The 23,059-nt window shown below is 35.6% G+C and overlaps 3 protein-coding genes across 6 annotated transcripts; 2 read left to right on the plus strand and 1 right to left on the minus strand.

Annotated features, from left to right (window-relative positions):
• The first annotated feature begins 2,175 nt into the window (after nt 1–2,175).
• Nucleotides 2,176–4,888, plus strand: LOC145965167 (cyclin N-terminal domain-containing protein 1). Of its 2 annotated transcripts, XM_083088550.1 has the most exons (6): nt 2,176–2,470; nt 3,088–3,120; nt 3,591–3,689; nt 3,826–4,094; nt 4,182–4,433; nt 4,506–4,888. In XM_083088550.1, the coding sequence occupies exons 2-6, from the start codon at nt 3,096–3,098 to the stop codon at nt 4,773–4,775; spliced, it is 915 nt and encodes a 304-aa protein (XP_082944676.1). In that variant the 5' UTR covers nt 2,176–2,470; nt 3,088–3,095; the 3' UTR covers nt 4,776–4,888. The 2 variants fall into 2 exon arrangements, with proteins under 2 accessions (XP_082944676.1, XP_082944677.1); XM_083088551.1 differs by lacking the exon at nt 3,088–3,120.
• A 2,216-nt stretch (nt 4,889–7,104) lies between these two features.
• LOC145965164 (uncharacterized) lies at nt 7,105–11,976 on the plus strand. The gene is made up of 5 exons (XM_083088544.1): nt 7,105–7,300; nt 7,584–7,646; nt 8,083–8,200; nt 8,279–8,444; nt 8,566–11,976. The coding sequence occupies exons 1-5, from the start codon at nt 7,243–7,245 to the stop codon at nt 9,190–9,192; spliced, it is 1,032 nt and encodes a 343-aa protein (XP_082944670.1). The 5' UTR covers nt 7,105–7,242; the 3' UTR covers nt 9,193–11,976.
• Nucleotides 11,907–22,592, minus strand: Elys (AT hook containing transcription factor 1 homolog). 3 transcript variants are annotated; one of them, XM_083088520.1, is made up of 6 exons: nt 21,998–22,592; nt 21,439–21,816; nt 21,060–21,357; nt 13,902–19,925; nt 13,483–13,561; nt 11,907–13,322 (listed from the first exon to the last, which is right to left on the minus strand). In XM_083088520.1, exons 1-6 carry the CDS (start codon nt 22,025–22,027, stop codon nt 13,145–13,147), a joined length of 6,987 nt encoding a protein of 2,328 aa, XP_082944646.1. In that variant the 5' UTR covers nt 22,028–22,592; the 3' UTR covers nt 11,907–13,144. The 3 variants fall into 3 exon arrangements, with proteins under 3 accessions (XP_082944646.1, XP_082944647.1, XP_082944648.1); XM_083088521.1 differs by having other exon boundaries at nt 13,181–13,322; nt 13,487–13,561; XM_083088522.1 differs by lacking the exon at nt 13,483–13,561 and having other exon boundaries at nt 13,198–13,322.
• Nucleotides 22,593–23,059: the final 467 nt, after the last annotated feature.

The following is a 23,059-nucleotide window of genomic DNA, read 5'->3' on the forward strand; positions in this document are numbered from 1 at the left end:
AAGATACAATCCTGGCAATGTAATGATTTTTGGACCCTACTGAAAATAATTTAATTTAATTTATTTTTGAGAAATGTGCACAATACCTGAGAGCAAATTATTTTTGTGCCATGTATTACCTGTGTAAAATTCCACGCACAGTATCATATTGTCTGCGATATATGAAAAACTTCATCGATGAAATAATGTGGTTGAATACAATTGAAATATAAGAAAAGTAATATAGTACTTGTAATGAATAACGTTAATGGGGAATACATAAATATTTTGTATTTTAGTTTCATGTAATTGAGATGAGATACGACACTCATGATTACTTTAAAAATGTATCCACAAGTATCATTTAACTTCAATAGCTGCACATTCGTCAAATTAATCCTATTACGTTAAATGCATCATCACAGCAGCTTGTTTCGATTAATTTAATCTAACCTAACCAATTATATTATATGCTCCTCATTAAAATGTGTAAAACTGTACGTCGCACATTTAATACGATTAATATACTATGTAATAAAATGTAATACACTAATAAAATAATTAAATATTATTTTTAAAAGCATGATAAAATCCACGCAGCGTATGCTCGTGTTTACATTCGACATCTAAAGACACTGAGAGGTTAGGTTAGGTTAGGTTAGATCGAAAAAATTTATCGTTTGACAGTTGGCATCCCTACAAGATAGGCTGTGCAGCACTGCGCGCGCGTATACAAAATAAATTTCAAATCGCTTCTAGCTTAACCATCTTCACGCGATCAACTTTGCTTGAATTGTATCGCGTCGCATCGAATTATGATGCGGCGCCGATTTGCCCGAACGTAATTCGGGACATCGCGATGCTGTATAAGCGTCGAATGAGCACGAATTGTCACGCAAATATGATAAATAAAATCAACTCACCGTTCACCAGCTGTTCCACAGGCCGTTCCATTCGCTCGCCTCGGGATGTCCTATTTCGATCTTGATGCACACAAACTCACACGATATCATCAACGCGAACGCACGACACTTTATTCGGCACTCCCGATATTCGCTCGCATCCGATAATCATCATCAAGGGCGCGAATAACGCGACGCGACTTCGCTCCATCTTCGCGATCACGTTATCACCGAATACTGTCAAAAATCGCTGTCGCGCGCTTCCATCGACATATTATAAAAGTCGCGCGATCATCCTTGGACACTCTCAACGCTCGTTCACTCGCGATATTCGTTTATTTACGGTTAAAAGACGCGAAAAATGCGGGTGTACGACGATCCGCGTAACTGCGTATGACTCCGATTCACGTATGACGTGTATGACGTAGCAATGACGAAACTAACATGGCGACCGAACCGGTGCGCATTCGTTTCTGCGCATGGCCATTATTGCGCTCAACGTTCGCGCGACTTTGATTTCTGAATATTGTCTACGGCTTTAATTAATAGCACATAATGATAAATATATAAAGATAGAATCAATTAATCATATTGGTTTAGAGAGAAAAAATTGAGGGATACTTTTTTTTTAGTAAAGGTTGGAAATGTCTATTCATAGTCTTGTTCTTCTTTTCCTCTTTCGCGCAATTTCGATTCAATATATAACGTAGAAAATACACAGTATATTGAATATTTTTATATATTCGCGCGATCATTTTTTGACACTTATAATACTCATATATCCTGTACCTTGTTCTTGATGTTCACTTTTAAAAGACGAATAAAGAGAAGCGAATATTTGTAATCCGTCCGACTTTCACTGCGTGAAAATGACGCGCAGTCTGACGTCACGTTTTCTTCACGATGCGTTTAATCATCGCAAATTTAAATCAAAGAGAAACAATCGACTATTAAATTAAGTTACAATAGAAATGCAAAGAAAGAAAATTATTATGTCTAAAATAATAATTTCATATGAAATACAAAATTAAAAGTTACATTATAGAATCTGACCTTGTGAAAGCGTAATAAAACAATCAAATAGTAGACAGAGAAAAGACTAATTGTAAAAGGTATCATGATCCACTTTTAAATTCCTGAAAGCGATACGCCCTCTGTGGACAAAAATGTGAACTACGAAGCCACGAATGTTCTCAGAGGATAACATATAAGGTGAACAATTTTTGGTTCTGTTCCATGCTATGTGCACGAAATCTGGAGAGGCGTCTGCTAGGATTCGCTTCACTGCGCAAGCGCGAGAACCTTTCATTACTGAGTTATGAATGGCGAAATTTGACTGAACGAAGTCATCCGTTTGCCAGATAAGCCAGAGAATTAATTTGTGATATCTTCTCATTCCAGGAACTTCTTTTTCTTCCACGATTCTATTGGCATCGGTTGGACAATTGTTTGACTTCAAAAATATACACAGTAAAATTCAGTGGATAGAATTGGATCCAACGATAGCCTAACAATCCGGATTCGCTTTCAGCTGGTGCTACCACGTGCTTCCTCAGGTTTATGTATATTTGCTGTTCGTTTCTATCGGGGTAATTTAAGTTTGTTTACTTTAACAATGCTACGCCATTCATATAAAAATTATATACTATATTTTTCGTGACACATTCATTAAAGAAACTTTCGCAGTTGTAAAAAATTCAGTTATAAAATCATGATTTTTATGTTTTTATTAGTCCAACATGAAACTTCAGTCTTAAATAATTTTCAAGACAAACAATATCAAAATTTAAAAAAATTTCTATTGAATATCTGATAATTATGTTAGAAATTTAATGTTGTCATCCTGCAAATTAATTAACGATGGAGTTTGATTGGAATTACGTCGATAGAAATGAACATTAGTAAAATTAGCGATATATAAAAATCAGCTGATATGAAGAATATGAAAATTCCTATTGTAATGACAATTGTAGGAAATGATAAAAACTATAGCGTGGTACCATTAAAAGTTGAAAAGTCGTTAAAGGAAATTTTTAACTTAATTTTTTAAAAAGTTTACCAATTTTTAAAACTTTACATTTATATTATTTATTCACATATATATAATAATTATTACATTTATTTCTTCTAAATTTATATGAAGAGATTATCGCATACATTTGTACATATGTGATGTAATTAATCATTATTTACATATTTTTATTAGGAATTAAAATGAATGCAGATTCTGCTTACATTGGTAATTATTTAGCATTTATTTGCAAAATATAATTCTATAAAATATGATAATATATAAAATTGTATGTATTTTAAAAGAGAATATAACATACATATATTATATTATATATCTTATATGAATACCTTGTTTTTTTGCATGAAATTATAAAGAAATCGGGAGATATTTAAAACATTTTTATACTATAAGAAACAATTTTATTTATTTCTTTGAAGCATAATTCTACATGAAATATATACATAATTTTATTTATGCATGAGTATTTGTTAAGAGAATATAACATATGTATTATATTATATATCTTATATGAACATTTTCTTTATATAAAATTATAAAAATAAAAAAATACTCAAACCATTTTTAAGAAAGTACGAGGAAACAAAAAATAAAATTGGAGGATGTTTTACATATACTTATAAAATATTGTTTAATACTTATTCTATTTGTTTATTTGAATGTTATTCCAATATCAGAGCCATTTCTCTACGACTGGGTGGACCATCTCCAGAAAATTATGAAAGAGCGGAAGCAAGAGATCATAAATGAAAAATATTTAATCATGCCATGTGAATGTAAGCAGTAAGAACAAAATAAGTATTACATAATAATAAAAATTTTATATTATAATAAAAAATATTATATTTGTGGAATATTTAACTAATAACATTACTGTATATATGCTACAATGTTAATTATTTTAAATTATAGCACTTACAACACACATTGTCAAAGCTTTTACCTGCATAGCAAACTACCTAGGACTGGACCATCATGTAAAGTATATGGCTCTTGAATTGTTTGACAAATTTATGAACAAATGCTTTTGGGAGACTTACAATGAGAAGAACGATCAATCTGATGAGTGGTGGGAAAACTTTAAAAAGAAAACTTGCACTTATAAAAAATTATATTTCATGTCGTGCTTTCAAGTGGCATGCAAAGTGAATTCTCATCCCAGTGGTTTAAAAATATCACAGGTACATTAAGACAATATTCTTTGCAAAAATTTAAAATGCTAATTAAATTTTGTCAGAGAAAATTATATTCTATTTCTGCTTTATTAGGTTCTTGAGTTTCTACATATAATTGACAAAAATTATGAATACACTCAAGATATGGTATCCTCTACAGAAATAGAAATTCTCAAGAAAGTAGGATTTAGAATGCCTCTCTATACACCAGTATACTGCATTGAAATTCTTCTTGCAGCAATAAACTCCTTAAAACTTCCTTTTAATGGAAATAGAGAACCAATAGAATACAGAGGAATATTATTTACCACTTCGATGCAATTATTAGACTTAGCTTATTTTGAGGTCTGTAAGATTTTTCTATCTAATCCTTCTATTTCTTTATACAACCTTTAAATATATTTATTCTACTTTTAGCATGAAAAACTGTATCATCATTTTCAATTATATTTGGGATACAAAAATGCTTCAATGCGCAATCAAGAAAAGGAACTGAGACTAAGAATATTGAAATCAAATACACTCTTTCTAAGTGCAGCGATAGTGTTGTGCGCAAGATATACTTTATATCCAAATATTAGCGATACTGCAGATAAAATTATTGTAGTAAACTTAGCAAAATTAGTAAATGCAAGGAACACTGATGTTATCGTTATGGCAAATATATTGTTCCAAATAATACAATAATACAGGGAATATCCCAAAATTCCAAAAAATATATAAATATATAAAATTTTTATATATAGATATGTAAATGTATATAATTATGTATTATATCAATATTTTGTAAATATGAATTGATAATATAATAAATTATATTCTATAAAATCTTAGGAAAAAGAAATTAAACATGTTAATATTTTAGAAAGTAAATAAGTATAAAGCAAATATTCTTCAAGTACTTGCAACAGAATCATCTGAAAAAACTAGTACAATTGCAAAATCGATCTTTTTTACCTCAAGAAGCAAAGAACAAAGCAATCTAATATAAATGAAGTTTACAAAATCCAACAATTATCTGCAGGAACAAAGGAGAAGAAAATAGAGATTAAGGAAGATATTGATATCAATAAAGTGCAGAATCCTGCCGAAAAAGCTATTGAAAATAAAAGCTTCAGTTGAAAAAGAAGATGTGCGTAATATAATGTTAAGAATATTACACAGAACAACTATGTGATACCTGGTCAGATAAACATAATATTGAATTAAAAGATGAAGAAAAGACTATTAATGACAATGCAAGATGAAATAGTGGACATATTTCGATAATGAAGTTAATATAGAAGATAAATAAGAATTAGTAAGAGAAAGTAACAATAAGTAAGTAAGAAAACGGATAATATTCCACAAGATGAAAAGATTATAATAAATTATATTACTATATAATTATAAAACTATATATAAATTATATACTAATACAATAAATTAAGATAATACAATATACATATATATGTTATATATACATTAGATAATACAATTACATGTATATGTAACTGTATAAAATTATTTGTTCATTTATTTTTGGAATATTATCTAAGTGAAATAAACCCTTATTAAATAACAAGAATACACATTTAAAAAAATGTTCTTTTCTCCAAGAAAGAATATATATATCAAAATACAATTTATTCTAATATATTTGGATAAAAAGAACGAGTATAAAACTTTTGTACACACATTTAGAAAATATATTCCAATTCCGATTAAAACTCACAAAAAATTTCTCTTTATATAAACGCAACTCTAAGATACGTATATGTAACAAGGGAAAAGTACAATTATTGACTGTAGAAACACCGGTGAGAGATTCGCACATTAAAATGCTTGTCCTCTCTCTCGCCTTTCTATCGATTCGAGTTCGGTTGATAGTAATCGGCGGCGTGGGAGGGGGAGTATCATTGACCCCGATGGTCCCTTTCTTTTCTCAGTCACTCTCATTTCACCCCCTTTCACCACACACACACACATGCCATGCGCTCTCACCTTTCATAGGGTGCGCGCGTGCGCGCGCTTCACATCCATTCATACGGAATATACGTTACTACGCGAGTAATAACTACTATCTGTCCTGCCGAAGCGGACGCTCTTTCAATATATCAAGCCATTACTCACGATGTCCAATTTACTACGCTACTACAAGCATTGCCGTTGTGTGATAAACGAAGCCAGGGCTGGATATGAGAATAGCACTTGCTCCGCGAATAAAATTTATTAGAATGATCAGTATCATATAATAATTTAATTATTAATATATAATAATTATTAATATATAATATTGAAGGTAATTTGTCGTGTGAAAAAAGACACAAGTAAAATAATAAAATAATAATAAAATTATATTCTTTTATATCTTCAATATTATATATATAAAATGCTGAATTCTAATATTTCTCTCCCACGTGCACTAGAAGTTAACTTTTATTCTTTTTTCTCAACAATGTCAATTAAATCATCTAAAAGATTTAATGTTTCTCAGTCTATTCTTAATATTATGAATTTATTCTTTAACGTTAGAATCCAAAGAGAGCGCAAAAGCCAAAGCAATGTCAATTTTAAAATAATGTATCGAGGAAATTTACGTTAAATGACAATATTTTGACTTTTATGTTTTCCTTGTGTAGGAAAATTACTTTAAAACTTTCTTTCTAAGGAAATTTTCCCTTTCACTCATAATATTATATATGTGACTTTCAAGTATAAAATAATATAAAATTATATTATTTAACGATTATTTCCTCTTTCTTTCTCCTTCCTTTGTATATAATTTTTAACTTTAAATATACGTCATCCTTGCAAATGCATTTGATTAATTTCTGCAGAGAGAAACGAACTTTCTCAATTCGACCTAATCATGTAACTCAAGTTCAAGAGAGAAAATTGCGAGGCCATCGTTCCCCGAAGTCCCGATGCCGGAAAGAGGGAAGGGAGGCCTTTTTCCTCCTCCGCGAAGGCCGGGCCTGGGATACGATGTGTCGTGTATATGTATGTGTGTCTATGCATGTGTGTGCACACATCGGCATTCATTCTCGCATCGTTCCAATTCCAAGATGGAGAGAAAACAACGTCGCGCCTGCTCTCGCGCAAGGTGGTTGTAAACACAAGCGGTGTCGTCGATGATTCTGCCGTTTCCGCGCGAGATCGCCGAGAACGTGCGATGGCCAAGTCCGTCCTGTCCTCGGACAGCCTGCCGAAGGCGGGTCGCGTGAACGAAGGTGAGAAAGAGATCGGTTTTTTCGTCCCTTCCGAGGGTGACGCGCCTCTCCTTCTGTCACGAGACTGTCCGTTCGAGCGACACTCTTCTTTGTGTGCTTTTTTATCCCATTTTTCTCTGTAAAAAAAGAACAGAATGGTCGAGTATTCAGTTTGTTCATGCTTTCTTCAAGTTGCAGACAGGGTGCAATTAAGCGAAAAACGGACTCGTTTCTCTTGATGGAGCGCGCGTCACGATTAGTCATTGCATTGGCATCCGTACATTGTATTTGTGCGATTTTGCAGTGTGTCGCGAATGGCTGGTGCACGAGGATGGGGCGCTGGCCTACCGACTTCAGGATGAGGAAAGTATGTAAAAATTTCACGCATACATTTGTCTTTTTCACACGCTTCAAAAGTCAGATTTATGCAGGGGGTCCTAAGAATGTCGCCTGCCCTGGCCTGATTAGCTTGCTATCTCAAGGAAAATAAAGACGATAAATAATTTACCTAGGAATCAAATCTCTGAAATTATTATAAACAAGAAACTCACTATTATTATGGAAAAGCACGCTTGTTAAATTGTCTACAGGGAAAATATGATTGTTCATATAATTGAACGATGAAAATTTCATTTTTAATTTAATGATTGCCAAGTGGGAAGAAAAGGAATACATAATATAACAATTTTGTATAGAAAATGGATCAATATTTTGTAGAGAAAATATCCTAAAAAAAGATTTGACAGATTTTATTGACTGTTGTTTATAAGAGACATATGATTTTTTTGTTTTATGATTCACAGTCAAAGAGCATTATACAGGCAATAAAACACGTAATGCACAGGTGAGGGAAGATGTACCACGAGCCAAAGTCGAACAGGAATTGGAAGCATTGAGATATCAAAACTATGTTCATCAACAGTTAGTATAACATGATTGGCATAAAGTATACAATTATTTAAATATTTATATTTTTCAATTCCTCTCTTATTTGTAAAGGGAAGAGAGAGATGCACTTGTCGCGCGGCAAATTGCGCTTTCCTTGGAACGAGAAGAGAGACAGAGGGAGCGTGAGCTTCAAGACCTGATGAGATTACAATTAAGATTAGGAGATGAAGCTATGCAGCAAGATATTGAAAAGCGTATACAGGAAGAAAAAGATGAGGTAATTATAAAACCTTACCACTACTATCTAAGCAAGTTAATATCTTCATTAATATCAGAAAATGATTCTACATTGGTAAAAAATTTGTTGTTTTTTTTTTAATATTTTTTTTACATGACAGGAATTGGCGAGAAAATTGCAGCAAGAGGAGAGAGAAGATTATACGGACGGTCCGGAAGACGAGCAATTAATACTGGATCAAAAACTGGCGATGGAGGCGCAGGACGCCGAGTTGGCACGAATGCTTCAGGACAAAGAGCGGGCAAAGGCGCGAAAAGCGCGAGAGAGAGCGAGACAAAAAAAACTGGAGCGTGAACGTCTGCAACAGCAGCAACAACAGCAACAGTTCGAGGAACAGAATCTTACGACGCGACCACCAAGACCGGACAGGCTCGACTTGAAGACTCCGCCAGTCAAGAATCGAGCTCGTCATCCGATTAACTATTCTCAGTATCCAGATCTTGAGGAAATTCAGACGTTGGATGACCCTGAAAGTTCACAAGAAGTGGCAAATGTCGCGGCCATCATCGACCCCACTTATAACGCGCATCGTGGTACTTCCAGCAGCTCGAGTAGCACGATTAGTCCCGTTTACGCTTTACCAACGCCATCGCAAGAGCTGATGATCGATGAAGCGCCGTGTTATATGCCGATCCAAGGCCAGCGACGGAATCAGGTCCAATCGCCATCCAACGCGCACGACGAGAAGCAAAAGCGACGCGTTAAAGACGGGTGTAAGCACCAATGAAAGAGAGATAGAGAGAGAATTGAGAGATCAGTATTTTTTTAATAAAATGTATTTTATACTTTTGTTTCTTTTTTTTTTTATCATCAAATGATGACGTAAGTTAATAGATAACTGATTTATTTCTAAAAGGATGCAAAGGCTGATTCTTATCTAAAGAAATGCAATTTTGTTATGCATTGATACATATTTATTTTCAGAAAATGTATGAATCTCTCTCAGGACTTTTCAATTATTTTATATTGACAGGATTTACTGCCATACGTTATGCGATGATGTAATTCGCATTACGTAAAGTACAACGTGCCTTTTAAAGGGCATAATTAAATTTGAAACGGCCTTGACAACACAAGTTGACAAATTATCTAGCAATATAAATTGAAGTTACGATTATAATCTATTCGAATGGATAGATTATACCGTCCTCAATTATATTTCTCGTGTCCGTAATTGTAGAACATATGATGTTAGTGTAAAAATTGCTTTATTAATGACAATGTTTTTCAATATTAAAATTTTGACACCTTCAGCAAGAGAGTTGAAGTGAAGAAAGATATTATAGACAATCATATAAAATCATTTACAAAAGATATATATTACGATGCACACATTTATGACAAAGAAAGAAATAATAATATTGTATAAATGTTGATTGACTGTAAAAATTTACCACAGAATCTCTTAATTCCTAAACGGTTCTAATGTACACAGGGTGTAATTGAAACACATGAGCAAATCGTGATAAGAGATCAAAACATTTTTTCCGACTTATATTTTAATATGTTTAAACAATCAAGTTTAAATGAAGTCTCTTGTATTGTCGATACATTCGATTTGTTCCTGCAGAATGACATATGTTTCTATAAATAAACATTAAAAGACTTCATGATATCAAAATATTAGATATATAGAAAAAAGTTAATAAACAGTCAAGGTGATGATGACAAAAGTAGATCTTCTATTAATAATAGATAAACTTATCTTCCATTTTGGATCATCCTCATGAACTATGTAAAATTATAAATTTATAAAAAAAATTTATAAGAAATTTAGAGACAGAACAAGTGGATATGATATAAAAAGAAAGAGAAAACCCAGAAATGTATACATACATGAAGTCTACTGATCTCTTTCAGGATTTCCAAAAGCAAAGAGTCTGCCATTGATTACAACTAAGAAAAAGAAACAATTAAAATGCATTTCCATAATCTCGCTGCTGAATCGAAAACATTCATAATTGTGAAATCATGATTGCAATAGACGCTTAATAAAAAGAAAGTTACTTACCAGAGACTCAGGAAGAATAATAAGAGCTGTCGTCAAGAGTCGACTACAATGATTACAACTGATCGAAAAATTGAAGTTCAAAGTCATATCAGGTAATATAGATTTACATGTATAAACAAGGAGGAAGAAACGAAGCACATCAACTTTTAGATGTAATCGGCAAATACATCTGATCTTATATAGAACTTTAATTTTGCGATCAATTATAATGATTCTTTTGATGGTGTTTCATTCCACTGTTCCTCCTGATTAGTAACTTTTTATGAAGTGTTTATTGCAACAAAGTTTTAGTCAATTTTTGTAGATATTATTGTTCCTCCTGATTAGTAACTTTTTATGAAGTGTTTATTGCAACAAAATTTTAGTCAATTTTTATAGATACGATCGTATGAAAAATTATTTTTTATATGAACTTCATGTATATTCATATTTTTTCTTTTTAATTTATATTATGTCCACTTGTTCCGTTTTTCTTATATATAAAAATTTTTTTATAACTTAGTTTTACATATGTAGCTTTATAGTTTTTTATATGTAGTTTTATATAGTTCACAAGAAATGATTTAATGAAACTAAAAGTTTGAAAATAAATTTACCCTAATGAGACTAAAAGTTTGAAAGTAAATTTACCCTAATTAACAGGAGATTCATTTATTTGTCGTGTTTATCACCTTGCACTCTTAACTTTTTCTCTACATATTACATACGTTTCCATTACACACCGTACAGAGAGAGTTCTCTAAATGATATGCGAGAGATTAAATTGATAACTCGATAATAAAACCTCTTTTATAATTAATAAGATAGAATAAAGAATAACACTGCCAAAGATAACACTTTAACGTGTTGGCCTTTAAACAAATAAAAGAAAGTGTTTATTAAAGAAAATACGCGTCTTGTGCGTCTGTAAAGATCTATAAATCTATATCAAGCGAAAACGTTACATATTGCAATCTTTTCCCCCGAATTTCAAAACACGATATGAACAAAAAAAATATTAATTAGACATATTGTTAATTGTATCTCGGGGGAAATGTTAGAATGCAGAAAAATGCCATGAGTTATAGTTGTTATTTCCTTCTTTCCCTGCCTCGAAAAAAATATGTTTAACTATTTATATAACTTGAAAACGACACACACATTTACAAAATGCTGTCAGAATTTATTTGTTATTAATTCTCGATCATTGTAATAGACGTATTCGGCTTTGTTTCATACACTTGCACGCACACACGTACATACACACATAATACACAATATATCGTTCATTAATTTATATAAGGGCTATTCGCGAAAGGATTAGAATCTATATTGATATAGCTTCAAGTAATATTCTTCGTATGTATATTTTATATATAGGAATTAATTTGTAATAATGTATATTTTTGTGGTGACTGGAGTTTTTTCTCTTTTTTTTGATACTATATATGTCATGTATTATCTTTCTTTTACATTTATTGTATTATACATGAGTACATTAATAAATTATTTACAAAGGTATGATACATTTTGCCTTTTTTTCTTGCCGGAAAAATACTATAGGAATTATTTGCAAGATATATAGCAGAGAGAGAGAATTCTGCGCTACAAAATCAAATTCTGAAAGTATCAACGAAACGAAAAACGTATTCACAGCAAGTCTTTCAAAAGAGTGTACATAAAACGGAATGAATACTACTATGAGCGTTAAAGAGAAGAAGTTTATATAATACAATTTCAATGATAGTTTATCATTTAAGTTTATATTTTTGACATGTGTGACAGATTCAAATATTATAGCTTGTTAAAATGATATATCCGAGATTTGAATGAAACAGTATTTGTCCATATAACTGGCATGCAGCATGTAACACAGGTCAAATGACTTGCACAAGCTTATGGATTGTGAAAACAATCTTCGCGTGAGAACTACATATATTTTTTTTTATTTCTTAAATATATTTCTAATCGCGTGTACTAGCGTATATTCCAAGTACTGTCGCTATAGTCGATCACATACAACCGCAACTTAAAATAAATCATAATTTGAATAAAGAAAAAAAATTGCTTTATCTAATCAACCAGATATTCTATCGAGAAAAGTTCAATCGTTTGCGAAAAAAAGAGAAAAACAAAATTGAATTTAACATTGATAATGTAAATTTAATATCTCTATAAAATAACATCGAAAGGTAACAAAACATTTCGTTTCCGTATGTGGTCCCAGCGTAGCGTACAAAATCTTTCATTTCATAAGACAACCGATGAACTTAAAATTTATCGCTTAAACGTCTAATCCAATGATTCTATCTACCTTCATTCCTCAAACATTTGTGATTGTTAATCGTATATCAGCGAAAAATCACTTTGTACTATCCCAGCGAGAACATAGAAATGAACTGAAATTAACTTGACAATTTTCTGTAAAATGTCTTTCATAATCTCTCTTTTACTTCCGTATCAAAACAGAAAAAAATTTAAATATTCAATATGAGCCAACAATTATTGAAAATTAAAATTTGCAACAAGACTAATCGTGCAGACAATTTTAATTGACGTATAAGCGCATATTATAAAAAAGAAAATCAAAAAAATATCGCAATCTAAAGAAAAATATGAAATAAATTTAAATTTAAATCTAATGAAAGATGCGCGATAAATCAAAATTTTTTCCCAGAAAATTTCCTGTTTAATCTGTTGTACTTTTGCATTTTTTAGGTATAAGGAATTCTGTCCGAAATCGCGATCTAAAATTCTTTGCGATCAAGCGAGAATAACGGCCAGATTCGATGATGTGAGGTTTCTGAACAGCTGATTGTAGTTCCTCCTTTTCCTGGTCAGGACTCGGTATGAATGAGCTTACTTTTCTGTAAAAGATAAACACAAGGAAAATAAACTGACTTATTCTAGGATATAATCGAATTGATTTACTCTCTCGGATATAATTCTTAGAATTTTAAATATAAACAATGTGCAAAAGAAAAAACATGAGAGACTGTTCGTATTGATCAATTAATGAATAATGACCTACGATGTTGTTTTGGAGAAGTGCTTTTGGATTTGATTTGAGGCGGTGAGAACACATAATTTGGAACTTTCCCAATCTCTGCAAATTAAAAATCACAATTTCAACAAACATTAGGACATTAACTACTTCACAGAAATGAATGGCATTACATCATATCACAGAATTTTAACAGAATGAAAAATCCAACTATTTACTAAATTATGTCAAAAGTAGTAGAAGCGAAATTCAATAATTCAAAAATCAATCTCTGAAACTGATCTTCGAGGATTCGATCTTCAATCATACACATCGTTTATTTATTTATTATTACATAAAATATGTTCTGTAATTCTGAACCTACAAAACATTTTGTATTTATAGAATGTGATGTCTATTCCCTGTCACATAAGATCATTCATCTGATAAGCGATATCGTTACCTTTCTCATCCAATGGCACGTCATCCATCTTATCTGGTTGTGAGAAGGTAAACAGACTGGATTCTTGACTCGTGTCGATCTTGCGCGATCTGCCTCGCTTCCGTTTTAGCGTATCCTGCTTCGTATCTTCTTGAACCGTCGTCGTAGTCGATGTTCTTCTTTTCGACGTGGCGGTATCTCGCAGTGCAACTCCGCTCTCCGCCTGTTCGCCCTCCTGAGATCTTACTCTGTCCTCGCCCTCCGTTGATTCTTCCACTATCGGTTCTACCGCGATGCTTCTCGTGCGAATGTTCCTGGTCCTTCTCTTCACGTCCTTGTGCGTCACGTCTGCGCTGGATGCTCTTCTCTCTCTGATGTTATCTTGCTCGGATGTTTTCTTCCGAGAGGATCTCGTCTCCCTCATCGGCGGACTCAGAATCTCCTCCAATTCCTCTGGTATGGACAGTATCGACGAGCTTCGACTGCGCGTGTTTCTCGTCAATTTGTTAACAACATCCGACGTATTCCTCGCGACGGAACTCCTGAGTGTCCTCGACTGCTCCTCCGAGGGCTCGGAAACTTCCGGGATAATTTCTTTTGCTATACTGCCGGACCTACTTCTCCTGCGAGTCTGCATTGTGATCTCTTTAGGCACTGAATTGCCGCGTCTTCGACTTGTCTTGAGCTCTTTAAGCTCCTCTTCTTCCAGTATTATCTTCTTGTCCGAATCCCTCATGGACAATCTCGAGGAGGATCTCTTCGTTGGTTTGTCCGTATCAGATGACACCGAGGATTTTCTCGCGCGCAGGGATCTCTTCCTTGTATTCTTATCCTCTTCCTCACTGGTTAGCTTCGCGGGACTCCTTGGTGCATCTTCCTGAAATTCTTTTCTCGTAGTAGAAGAGCTAAGTCTAGTACTTCTCCTAACTGGTAACTCGTCCTTGACGCTCTCGGAGTCGCTGTCTTTGACCTCGATCCGAGGAGTCTTCTTCCATGTCGACGATGTAGATCTGAGCTCTTTTTTGACCGATGGCGACGCATCCGAACTTCCCGATTCAGTCGCGGGTCTATCGAGGTTTTCGTCCATCGCGAGCGAGCTCATTAGCACGTCCTTTACGAGAGAACTCGCTCTTCGGCTGCGCAATGATCTTCCCGATGGAGAACCTACCTCCGTTGTTATCGAGCTCGCTCTCCTTAATCGCGGCGGCTTTTCAGGATTCGTATCCTGCGACGAAGGAGAATCTGTGGGTAAATCTGATGTAATTGAAGTGATCCTTTGTAATAGAGGAGGTTCTTCAGAATCTGTACTTCGTGACGGTGAATCCACTGGCGAGCTCTTTGTCGTCAAACTTGCTCTTCGCGATCGCGGAGGCTTTTTCGTTTTATTGCGTGAAGAATCTGTCGTCACCTCTTTCGTCATTGAACTCCCCCTTCGTAGACGAGTGATTCTTTCTGGCTCCACTTGTTGCAACGAAGTATCTGTCATTTTATCTTTTATCATCGAATCCGCTCTAGGTGATCTAGTTATTCGTACATATGGAACATTTTCCAATTCGATGTGACTCCATTTGCTCTTCGAGGAATCTTCAGCTTTTGATAGCTTCTCTTGATATTCTACTGATTCAGTTTTATCTACTTTCGAACGAACATTTATGTTAGAATCGTTATCATCGGCATCAGGCTGTGTAACTTTATCGGCAGCATTTTGCGAGACGCTCTCTCTCCCATCTGACTTCTTTCCATCGGATTCACTTTGGTCCTTCTCCACTTCGGGATTCTGCGTCACGTATCCTTGTAAATTAGAAAATCTACCATTTTTCGCCTTCGGCTCTTCAGTTTCTCTAGTGTTGGAATCGGACTCGTCGTCCGTAATATTCGACAGGTCGTAAAATATATTCTCCGAAGGAACAGTTGACACTGAATGTTCCTTTTTCCCATCGTTATCTGTCTTATTGGATATCATTGGCGTTGCGCTTCTGGCACTCGTGACGGATTCGTCGTCGGTGAATTCAACGTCAGCCATTACTTGCATCGCCGATTCTCGCAGGCCATTAGATTTCGCAACGTCGTAGCATCCTTCCGTTTGATATCCTGGATTCCAAGTTTCGGAATGGGGAACGGAAACTCTACCTTCCGATTGCGCGTCCTCTAGATGCGTGGATAGACTCTCGAATGTCTCATGTTCGTCCTCATCGTCTCCGTCGTCCCGCAGCCGAAGTAACTCGTCTTCAGATTCGTCCAAGTTCGCAGTCTCCGCGACCTTCTCCGAGAATACGGGCTGTTCTTCGCAAGGATTTCGTAAACTTGGACTTTCCTCCCTCGCGACGTTTCCATTATTGTATTTGCTTTCGCTCTTGCTTTCAGTTTTGTTCTGCAGTACATCTTTTTCTGAACTATCTCGCCGTTCTACAAGGTCGCTTCTATCGTAATTAGATCGTTCATCACGCTTCGTAGACTCACTTGGCACATTAAGATCCTCTTTCATTACGTTGCTCATAAATGATTCCGACTCCACATCTTTATCGTTGTCGTCGTGATCAACTTGTATTGCTCGCTTAAACTTCTGAGAAACTATATTTTTCGTTATTGGGGTGGATGAAATAGTAAATTTGTTGTGACTGTGTCTTTCTAATGCCCATTCTAATGGACTAGCGCGTCCTGGTGTATTCGGGTAACTGATATCAACGCTAGTGCCCGGAGATAGCAAGGTGGTTGAATAAGCCGACTGTGATGGGCTGCACCTCTTTGACGTATTCTCTTCAGCAATCGACGAGAACGCAGCAGACGAATTTGCGGACGTACCGCTCACCTTCTTCGCGCAAGATTCTTGTAGTGATTCTACGGATAACTGTAAGGCACTTCTTCGGAGGCTAGGTCGCGGACGGGCATAGCAATAAATCTTGCTAGAGGCAACGCTGCTGAGATCGCTCAAGATCGCGCTTTCATAATATGCCGACTTGTTTGAATTGAGGGACATCTCATTGCTTGCGTTTGCCTTGGAGGAAACGTTGGTGTTATCACCGCTTGCTTCCTCTTCCATTTTCTTCTCTTCGTTTTCTTCCTCTTCCTCTTCTTCATAAGTCAAGGTTTTCTTGGACTGATTAATGCTGAATCGTATTTGTCTATTGATTTTCCTCTCGTTCTGAGACAGCCTGTCGGCAATTTCTTCCCCATGGGGCGACGCGACACTCGATGACGTCGAACTCTTTACAAGCTGTCTGATCTTCAGGATTGATTGTGGCGTTTCCGCAACGTTATCTTTGTTCGTATATGCATTAAATTTACGCTCTACCAGAGGTGTCTCGAAGGCCGCCGCCAACCCTGATTCTCTCGAATCTGATTTGTTTAACAAGATGTTCCCGTTTGATAATTTTCGGCGTTTTGCGTTGTCCGGCGTGTTATTCACTTCTGCATCTTCTTCCTCATAAACCTGATCGATTCTGCGTTTGCCGCAACTCTTACGTACCAATGTCGGGAATGACACGCAGTTCATATTCGATCCGTAATTGTTAAACTTGAGCGACATACACGGTACGCTGACAAACGGGATCTGATATTTCTCATTACGAATATAGGTTTCTCTAGCCTTCATGATCACCGTCTCATATATGTTTCGCAGCTTGTCGTGACTCTTTCGATGCGACATCGGTCTGGAATAGCGTGCCTTTAAGTCTACGTCCGAGCTGGTCGCTGCTAATCCGTTTGAAGAGAATTGCTTCGTGACATCGGGCAAAGTCATATTATACGCGTCGAGCATATTGAGCGATGTGGACTGTATATCCTTAGTGAAATTCGATTGGTACTGTCGAATCGGATGATTGCTAATTGCCTCCGTATAACGGCATCGTTGCAGGTAGTACAACAATCGTAAATCTTCTGTCTTATTTTCCTCGAGGAATCTGATAAACACTTCCTCTTCCTCGATATCCAGCGCTAGATGCAGAATCTCATTGAGCTTACCGTACTTCTTGCACGCCCGGAAGAAACAGATCAGTAGCTGTTCGTAGTGACAGGGTGGCCGGCGATGAAAGGCCGATTGCACGAGACCGTGTTCCACCGAAAGACTCACGGCAACACCTTGCTCCTCTAAAGAGGATAGAGGAGGCTTTCTTACACGGAGATACACGAGCGCAAGTTTGTGCTGATTATTGCGCACCAAAGTGCGCAGTATAAGTCTGTGGTGCCAATCCTTAACGTCAGAATCAGAAATCAACTGACCAGTCATTGTATCGAGGAATTCCTGATAGTCCTCGTGATCGAGCAACCAAAACGCCTGAGTGAGTTTGATGAGACTGGGAGTCATTTTGAATGCGGACGGATACTTAATTAGCTGCTTCACCGCGGGATATAGTCGTTGTAATAGCATCGCCTGCAAATCCATCAAGAGGTAAATTGTGATCTGATGCTTGCAACTAATCTCACTCGCTTCTGTTTGCTGATAATCGGTTAAATAACTGCGTAAGAGGGACTGCAACGATGGCGGTGGATAGTAGCCGCCCGTGGCGGTGCCACCTTCTCTCTCCCATTGTGCCTTCAACATAGGACATTCACGCGTTATCAACTCGTCGATGAATAAATCCTGTTCATTTTCGTTACTGTTATTGTCTTTCTGATATTGCGCTCGTTTCTCCTTGTAAAGTGCCGAGAGTCTCTCATAAGGATAAGGCACTCTTAGTGCTAAGGAGATAGGTAAAGTATTTTCCTCCTCATCCTCCAAGTCTTGTGTTTCGGGCAACAGACCCACATCATAGAACCAAAGGAGCACTTGGAAGTACGTAGACACGCGTTTCAATGTCCTTCGTTGCTTCTTTAAATTTGTCCCCGCGGACGGTAATTTACCCACTACATTGGACAGGCACTCCAATTGCTGCGAACAAAATCGTAGATTCTTTACGTCAGCCTCGCCGATGCTATTACCTGACTGATCGAACAAAGGAACGCACAGCCGATCAGCGATCATTTTTATCGTGGAGGCTCTCTGGATGCCCCATTTGAGGAAAGTAGGATACAAGTAAGAGGCACTACCGTCCGACCACTCTACGGCGCATTTCACCAGAAAGGTAGACCACCGTTGCTCCAAGCAGAGCGACAGCAACATTTCTCGCTGCGCGTCTTGATCGCTGGCGAATGTAAATTCCGAGTTAAATGGCACCAATCCAACGGAGAGACACCTGTGAAACGTTTCAGACGGTTGTATTAATATAATCGGACCGGCCATAGCCATTTCACGCAGCAGATCTGCCTGAATACCACGAGTCATCCAGAATGTTAGTCTCCTTGAACTCAATTCCACCCATTCGAACGACAAGGAATTGGGGTAGAACAATTCTTCAGGTGAGTTTGGACCTGAGCTGGGAAATTCTTGCAAACTGAGCGGAACGTACGCGAAGTTGATCACCTGACGGTCTGCGTTTTGCACGTCGGATCGCGTGCAATACGTTGCTAATATGCTGTTTGGATTCTGACATTCGCTAATGGTACGCGGCATCTGCTCTTTGTACCATTGATTCAGGTCGAACAGTAGTATCCTCTCGTTGGTGGTGATGAGCAGTAAATTATCCTCACCTCTTCTGGCGCTCGACTCCGTCTGTTCTGAATTGGATTCTCTCTCGACGGTGCACAAGCCAACGATTCTATCTCCTTCGCTCAACTCCGACTCAAACTTGAGGCTGGGATCATCTTCCAAGTTGAAATACAAGTTGACGTCTCTGTCATAGTATTTCCTTTCAAATAGCATGGCGTACATTCTCAATACCGGTGGCATTCTCGACAATTCATCTTGAAATACTACCCACAAATAATAAAACGGTCTAGGATCATCCGTGGGTTCTAACAGAGCTAGATGCGTAACCGCCATGTTTTCGTCGATAGGTGCACTGATCCATCTTATAGAACCATCGTTTTGCCAAATTATTACTCTACCCAAACAGCCAGAGATTAAACAGCCGATCTTCGTGGAACTAATAATTGCAGTGGTCAAACTCTCGCCGAGTAAAGGAGATGATTCGAAATCTTCTCTATTAAAACCAATGTGTTTTTCTATACCTAAAAACAAAGTAATTAAATTAAGACTATCAATATTAGAATTTTAACTTTTTTTAAAAAGATTGCATTAATTAAAAAATAATCATTCTTAATTATTATAATTATTATATTATTAATTATTATTATACTATTAATTATAATTATTTATAATAATTATAATAGAAAGAGCCTGTTATTCCAATAAAATATATACAATAGCGATGCAGTCACAAAATTGTATTATTATATATTTAATAAGAAATACTCTAATATCTTTTATCTTTTTCCAAAATCTTTTATTCAGAAAAATCTATGCATTAGTATAGATACAAAAAAAGATACAAAACTTCTTGCTATATTCAATTCTCTTATTTAATAATACAATAAATACCGTTTAAATAACAACAGATCGGTTGTTATTAGCGATATTTAAACATCACATGAATCCGTTTATCTTTCAGGAACTCTCTCATAAATCATGGCAACTCATTGAGAGCAAAAGCGAGATAAATTATCATTAAAAAAATTTTTAAATCTTTTATAGCAAACTTGCCTACCCATGAATTTGCTGGCGAATGTTAAGAGAATAACAATGCTGTAGAATTATTAAACTTTATATTGAATTTTCAAAGAGGACGTTATAAACAAAAGTCAAAATAAAATAATAAATATATCTTGAATAATAAATATAAATATCTTGAATATATAAGTATATTTTTTTTTATATGCTTATGTTTTTGTAAGGCTCTTTTTATGTCTAATTGAAAACTAAATATTAAAAACATTAAATTTAAAAAAATTTTTTTATACAAATGTATCTAAATAAATGAAACTTAAATAATATTTTCATATTTTGTTATTTTAATCACGAAAATTTTATTAATCCATTAGGAAATTATCATTTTCAAAAAGATAAAAATTATAAATACTCAATTTTTATTATGAATAGTGACCAAGTATATTGTTATACACTCTATTTGCGAATAAATAAATTATCAGATAATGTCTATGACAATAGATGATAGCATCAAAGTTTCTATGCTCAAGAGACAGAACAGTTATAGTTATAAGATCTTTTTGTCCTTGAAATGATGGGAATGTTCATCATTTAAGTGATAATTACTGTGATAATGAATACTTAATATTTGTACTTACGTCTATTCAACAAATTATAAGCAGCATGTTTTTCTCGATTGGACTGATGCCTGCCAACAACTTGTTTCGCAGATAAAAAATCCAATTCTGCTGGAGATGTTTCATCCATAACAGAGGACAAATCATATACATCCCATGTACGTCTTCGAAGATCAATCATGATATGCTCAAGATTACGCAAGACTACACAAGCTATTCCATCCATTTCATTCAATACATTATCCAATCTTTTATCATTAAACTCTTCCCATTCCGCGCCACCTGACACAACACATACTTGTTCCACGCCACATGACATCTGTAAAATATAAGTACAAGGAAATTAATATCTTCATAAAAGCTTTTTTTTAAATAATAACTTTCTTTAAATAATATTTACACGAATTGCTCTCAAGACACGAGACGTTGTACAATCAAATATACATAATAAGCCAGAGGAATCTTTCAATCTGTTCGCACAGTTATCCACTCCAACCAACAGCAGCGGAAACTCTCCGGATTGCGCGGGAAATTGGGAAACTGACGTTACAGTCCCGCGAAACGTCCAACTGCTAATGCTCTCCCCTATTTTTACATTGAAGACTACCAAGCGACAGCCGTAACTCAGCCACGCATATGTCGCATTGTGCAGAAATCCTCCACGGAACTCGCTGTCGCTGTCGTGCTCCTGGGAGATCGTGGACTGGCCATGTTCCTCGCTCTCTGAACTTCTCAGTCGACTCGACACAGGAAATTGCAGGTTCACGATCCTGCGAATCTGTAGGGGAAAAAAAACAGATTTATCAGAGACAGGAGAAAAAATTGCTCTTATCGAATAGAATTCGTTTTTTTTTTTCCCATAAATTTAAGGTAGGGAAACGTTAATCGAAAATGCTACTGTACCGCGTTACATATATATAAAAATAATGAAAATTTTCCAAAATAATGCCGCGTCTTACTTTGCAGTTGACTTCCTCCAGCTCCTTCATTTCTCACGCGAGCTACCCGGATGTCATCGATTTGATGAGAATTGCATTTAAAAGGAACGTTCTCGCGGTTTGGCTATCGCGAAGACGAGGTTATGTTGGCGCCAAACTTTACGGCTCCCTCGTAGGATCGTTAGCGAGATGGATAACGGACGAAATTTAGGAAGCGATTTATTCCCAAGAATTTGGAATCCGCACGACGAGATATATACACGTATATATATCAGTATCGCCTCTCATTCGTTTGGCTACTCGCGCGTGCGAGCACACGTTTTAAAATCGCGAACTCGACTACACGACTGCGAAGTACGTTAATAAGCACTGCTCCCAACCGCATCGCAATAACACGAGGCACCGCACGTGGATCCCTTTATTGATTATTTCAGCGATCGTTGAGTGAAGGATTTTCGCGCGCTCGAGGGACCCTCTTTGGAGACAGATTGAATAATTTTAACGATTTGACGCGTAAACGCGCGAAATAAGAGCATTTTGTATTGCAAAAATTTTTATTTATAGAGAGAGAGAGAGAGAGAGAGGGAGACGGTTCGAGATACTTTCTCCTCTCTCGCGTGAAGTTAGGCGCACTTCGAGGGCTTGGAGCATGCGCATCGCGTCTAGATATTCGTGCTTCGAAGCTTCGCTCTCTCATTCGATCTAATAAATTATTCCCCGATAGGAAAACATTTAGGTCCATATTCTGAATCCTCTTTTAACGATAAAAGTGCCTCTAAAAGTGGCTTATAAGCCTTTTGATTGGCTATAAGCCACTTTTAGAAGCACTTTTATCGATAAAAGAGGATTCAGAATATGGACCTTAGAAAATTATATGAAAAAAATCTTGCATGAAATTTGTGATTTGCAATTGTATGAATATATTTAAAAAAATAGATGTAAGATAGATGTAAAAATATTGATCTTTTATAAAATATTAATATATATTGTAAATGTTTTCACAATTTTGAGATTGTAAATACATCAGACAGTAAATTCCATCTCGAATTATAAAAAGGATTGAAAGAAAAAAACTTACTTGAA

Source organism: Camponotus vicinus, unplaced genomic scaffold (genome assembly GCF_025532165.1).
Source record: "Camponotus vicinus isolate PSW18456_S1 unplaced genomic scaffold, iyCamVici1.0 SCAF_14, whole genome shotgun sequence".
In the NCBI taxonomy this organism is placed as follows: Eukaryota; Metazoa; Arthropoda; class Insecta; order Hymenoptera; family Formicidae; genus Camponotus; species Camponotus vicinus.

Coding starts and splice junctions, on each gene's coding strand:
- LOC145965164 (XM_083088544.1), top strand. CDS start 7,243: ATGGCCAAGTCCGTCCTGTCCTCGGACAGCCTGCCGAAGGCGGGTCGC. Junction 7,301..7,583: donor GGCGGGTCGCGTGAACGAAG/GTGAGAAAGAGA, acceptor GCGATTTTGCAG/TGTGTCGCGAATGGCTGGTG. Junction 8,445..8,565: donor TACAGGAAGAAAAAGATGAG/GTAATTATAAAA, acceptor TTTACATGACAG/GAATTGGCGAGAAAATTGCA.
- Elys (XM_083088520.1), bottom strand. CDS start 22,027: ATGAAGGAGCTGGAGGAAGTCAACTGCAAA. Junction 21,358..21,438: donor GTGTCTTGAGAGCAATTCGT/GTAAATATTATT, acceptor TATATTTTACAG/ATGTCATGTGGCGTGGAACA. Junction 13,562..13,901: donor CGTGCCATTGGATGAGAAAG/GTAACGATATCG, acceptor TTTAATTTGCAG/AGATTGGGAAAGTTCCAAAT.
- LOC145965167 (XM_083088550.1), top strand. CDS start 3,096: ATGAATGCAGATTCTGCTTACATTG. Junction 3,121..3,590: donor TGCAGATTCTGCTTACATTG/GTAATTATTTAG, acceptor TTCCAATATCAG/AGCCATTTCTCTACGACTGG. Junction 4,095..4,181: donor GTGGTTTAAAAATATCACAG/GTACATTAAGAC, acceptor CTGCTTTATTAG/GTTCTTGAGTTTCTACATAT.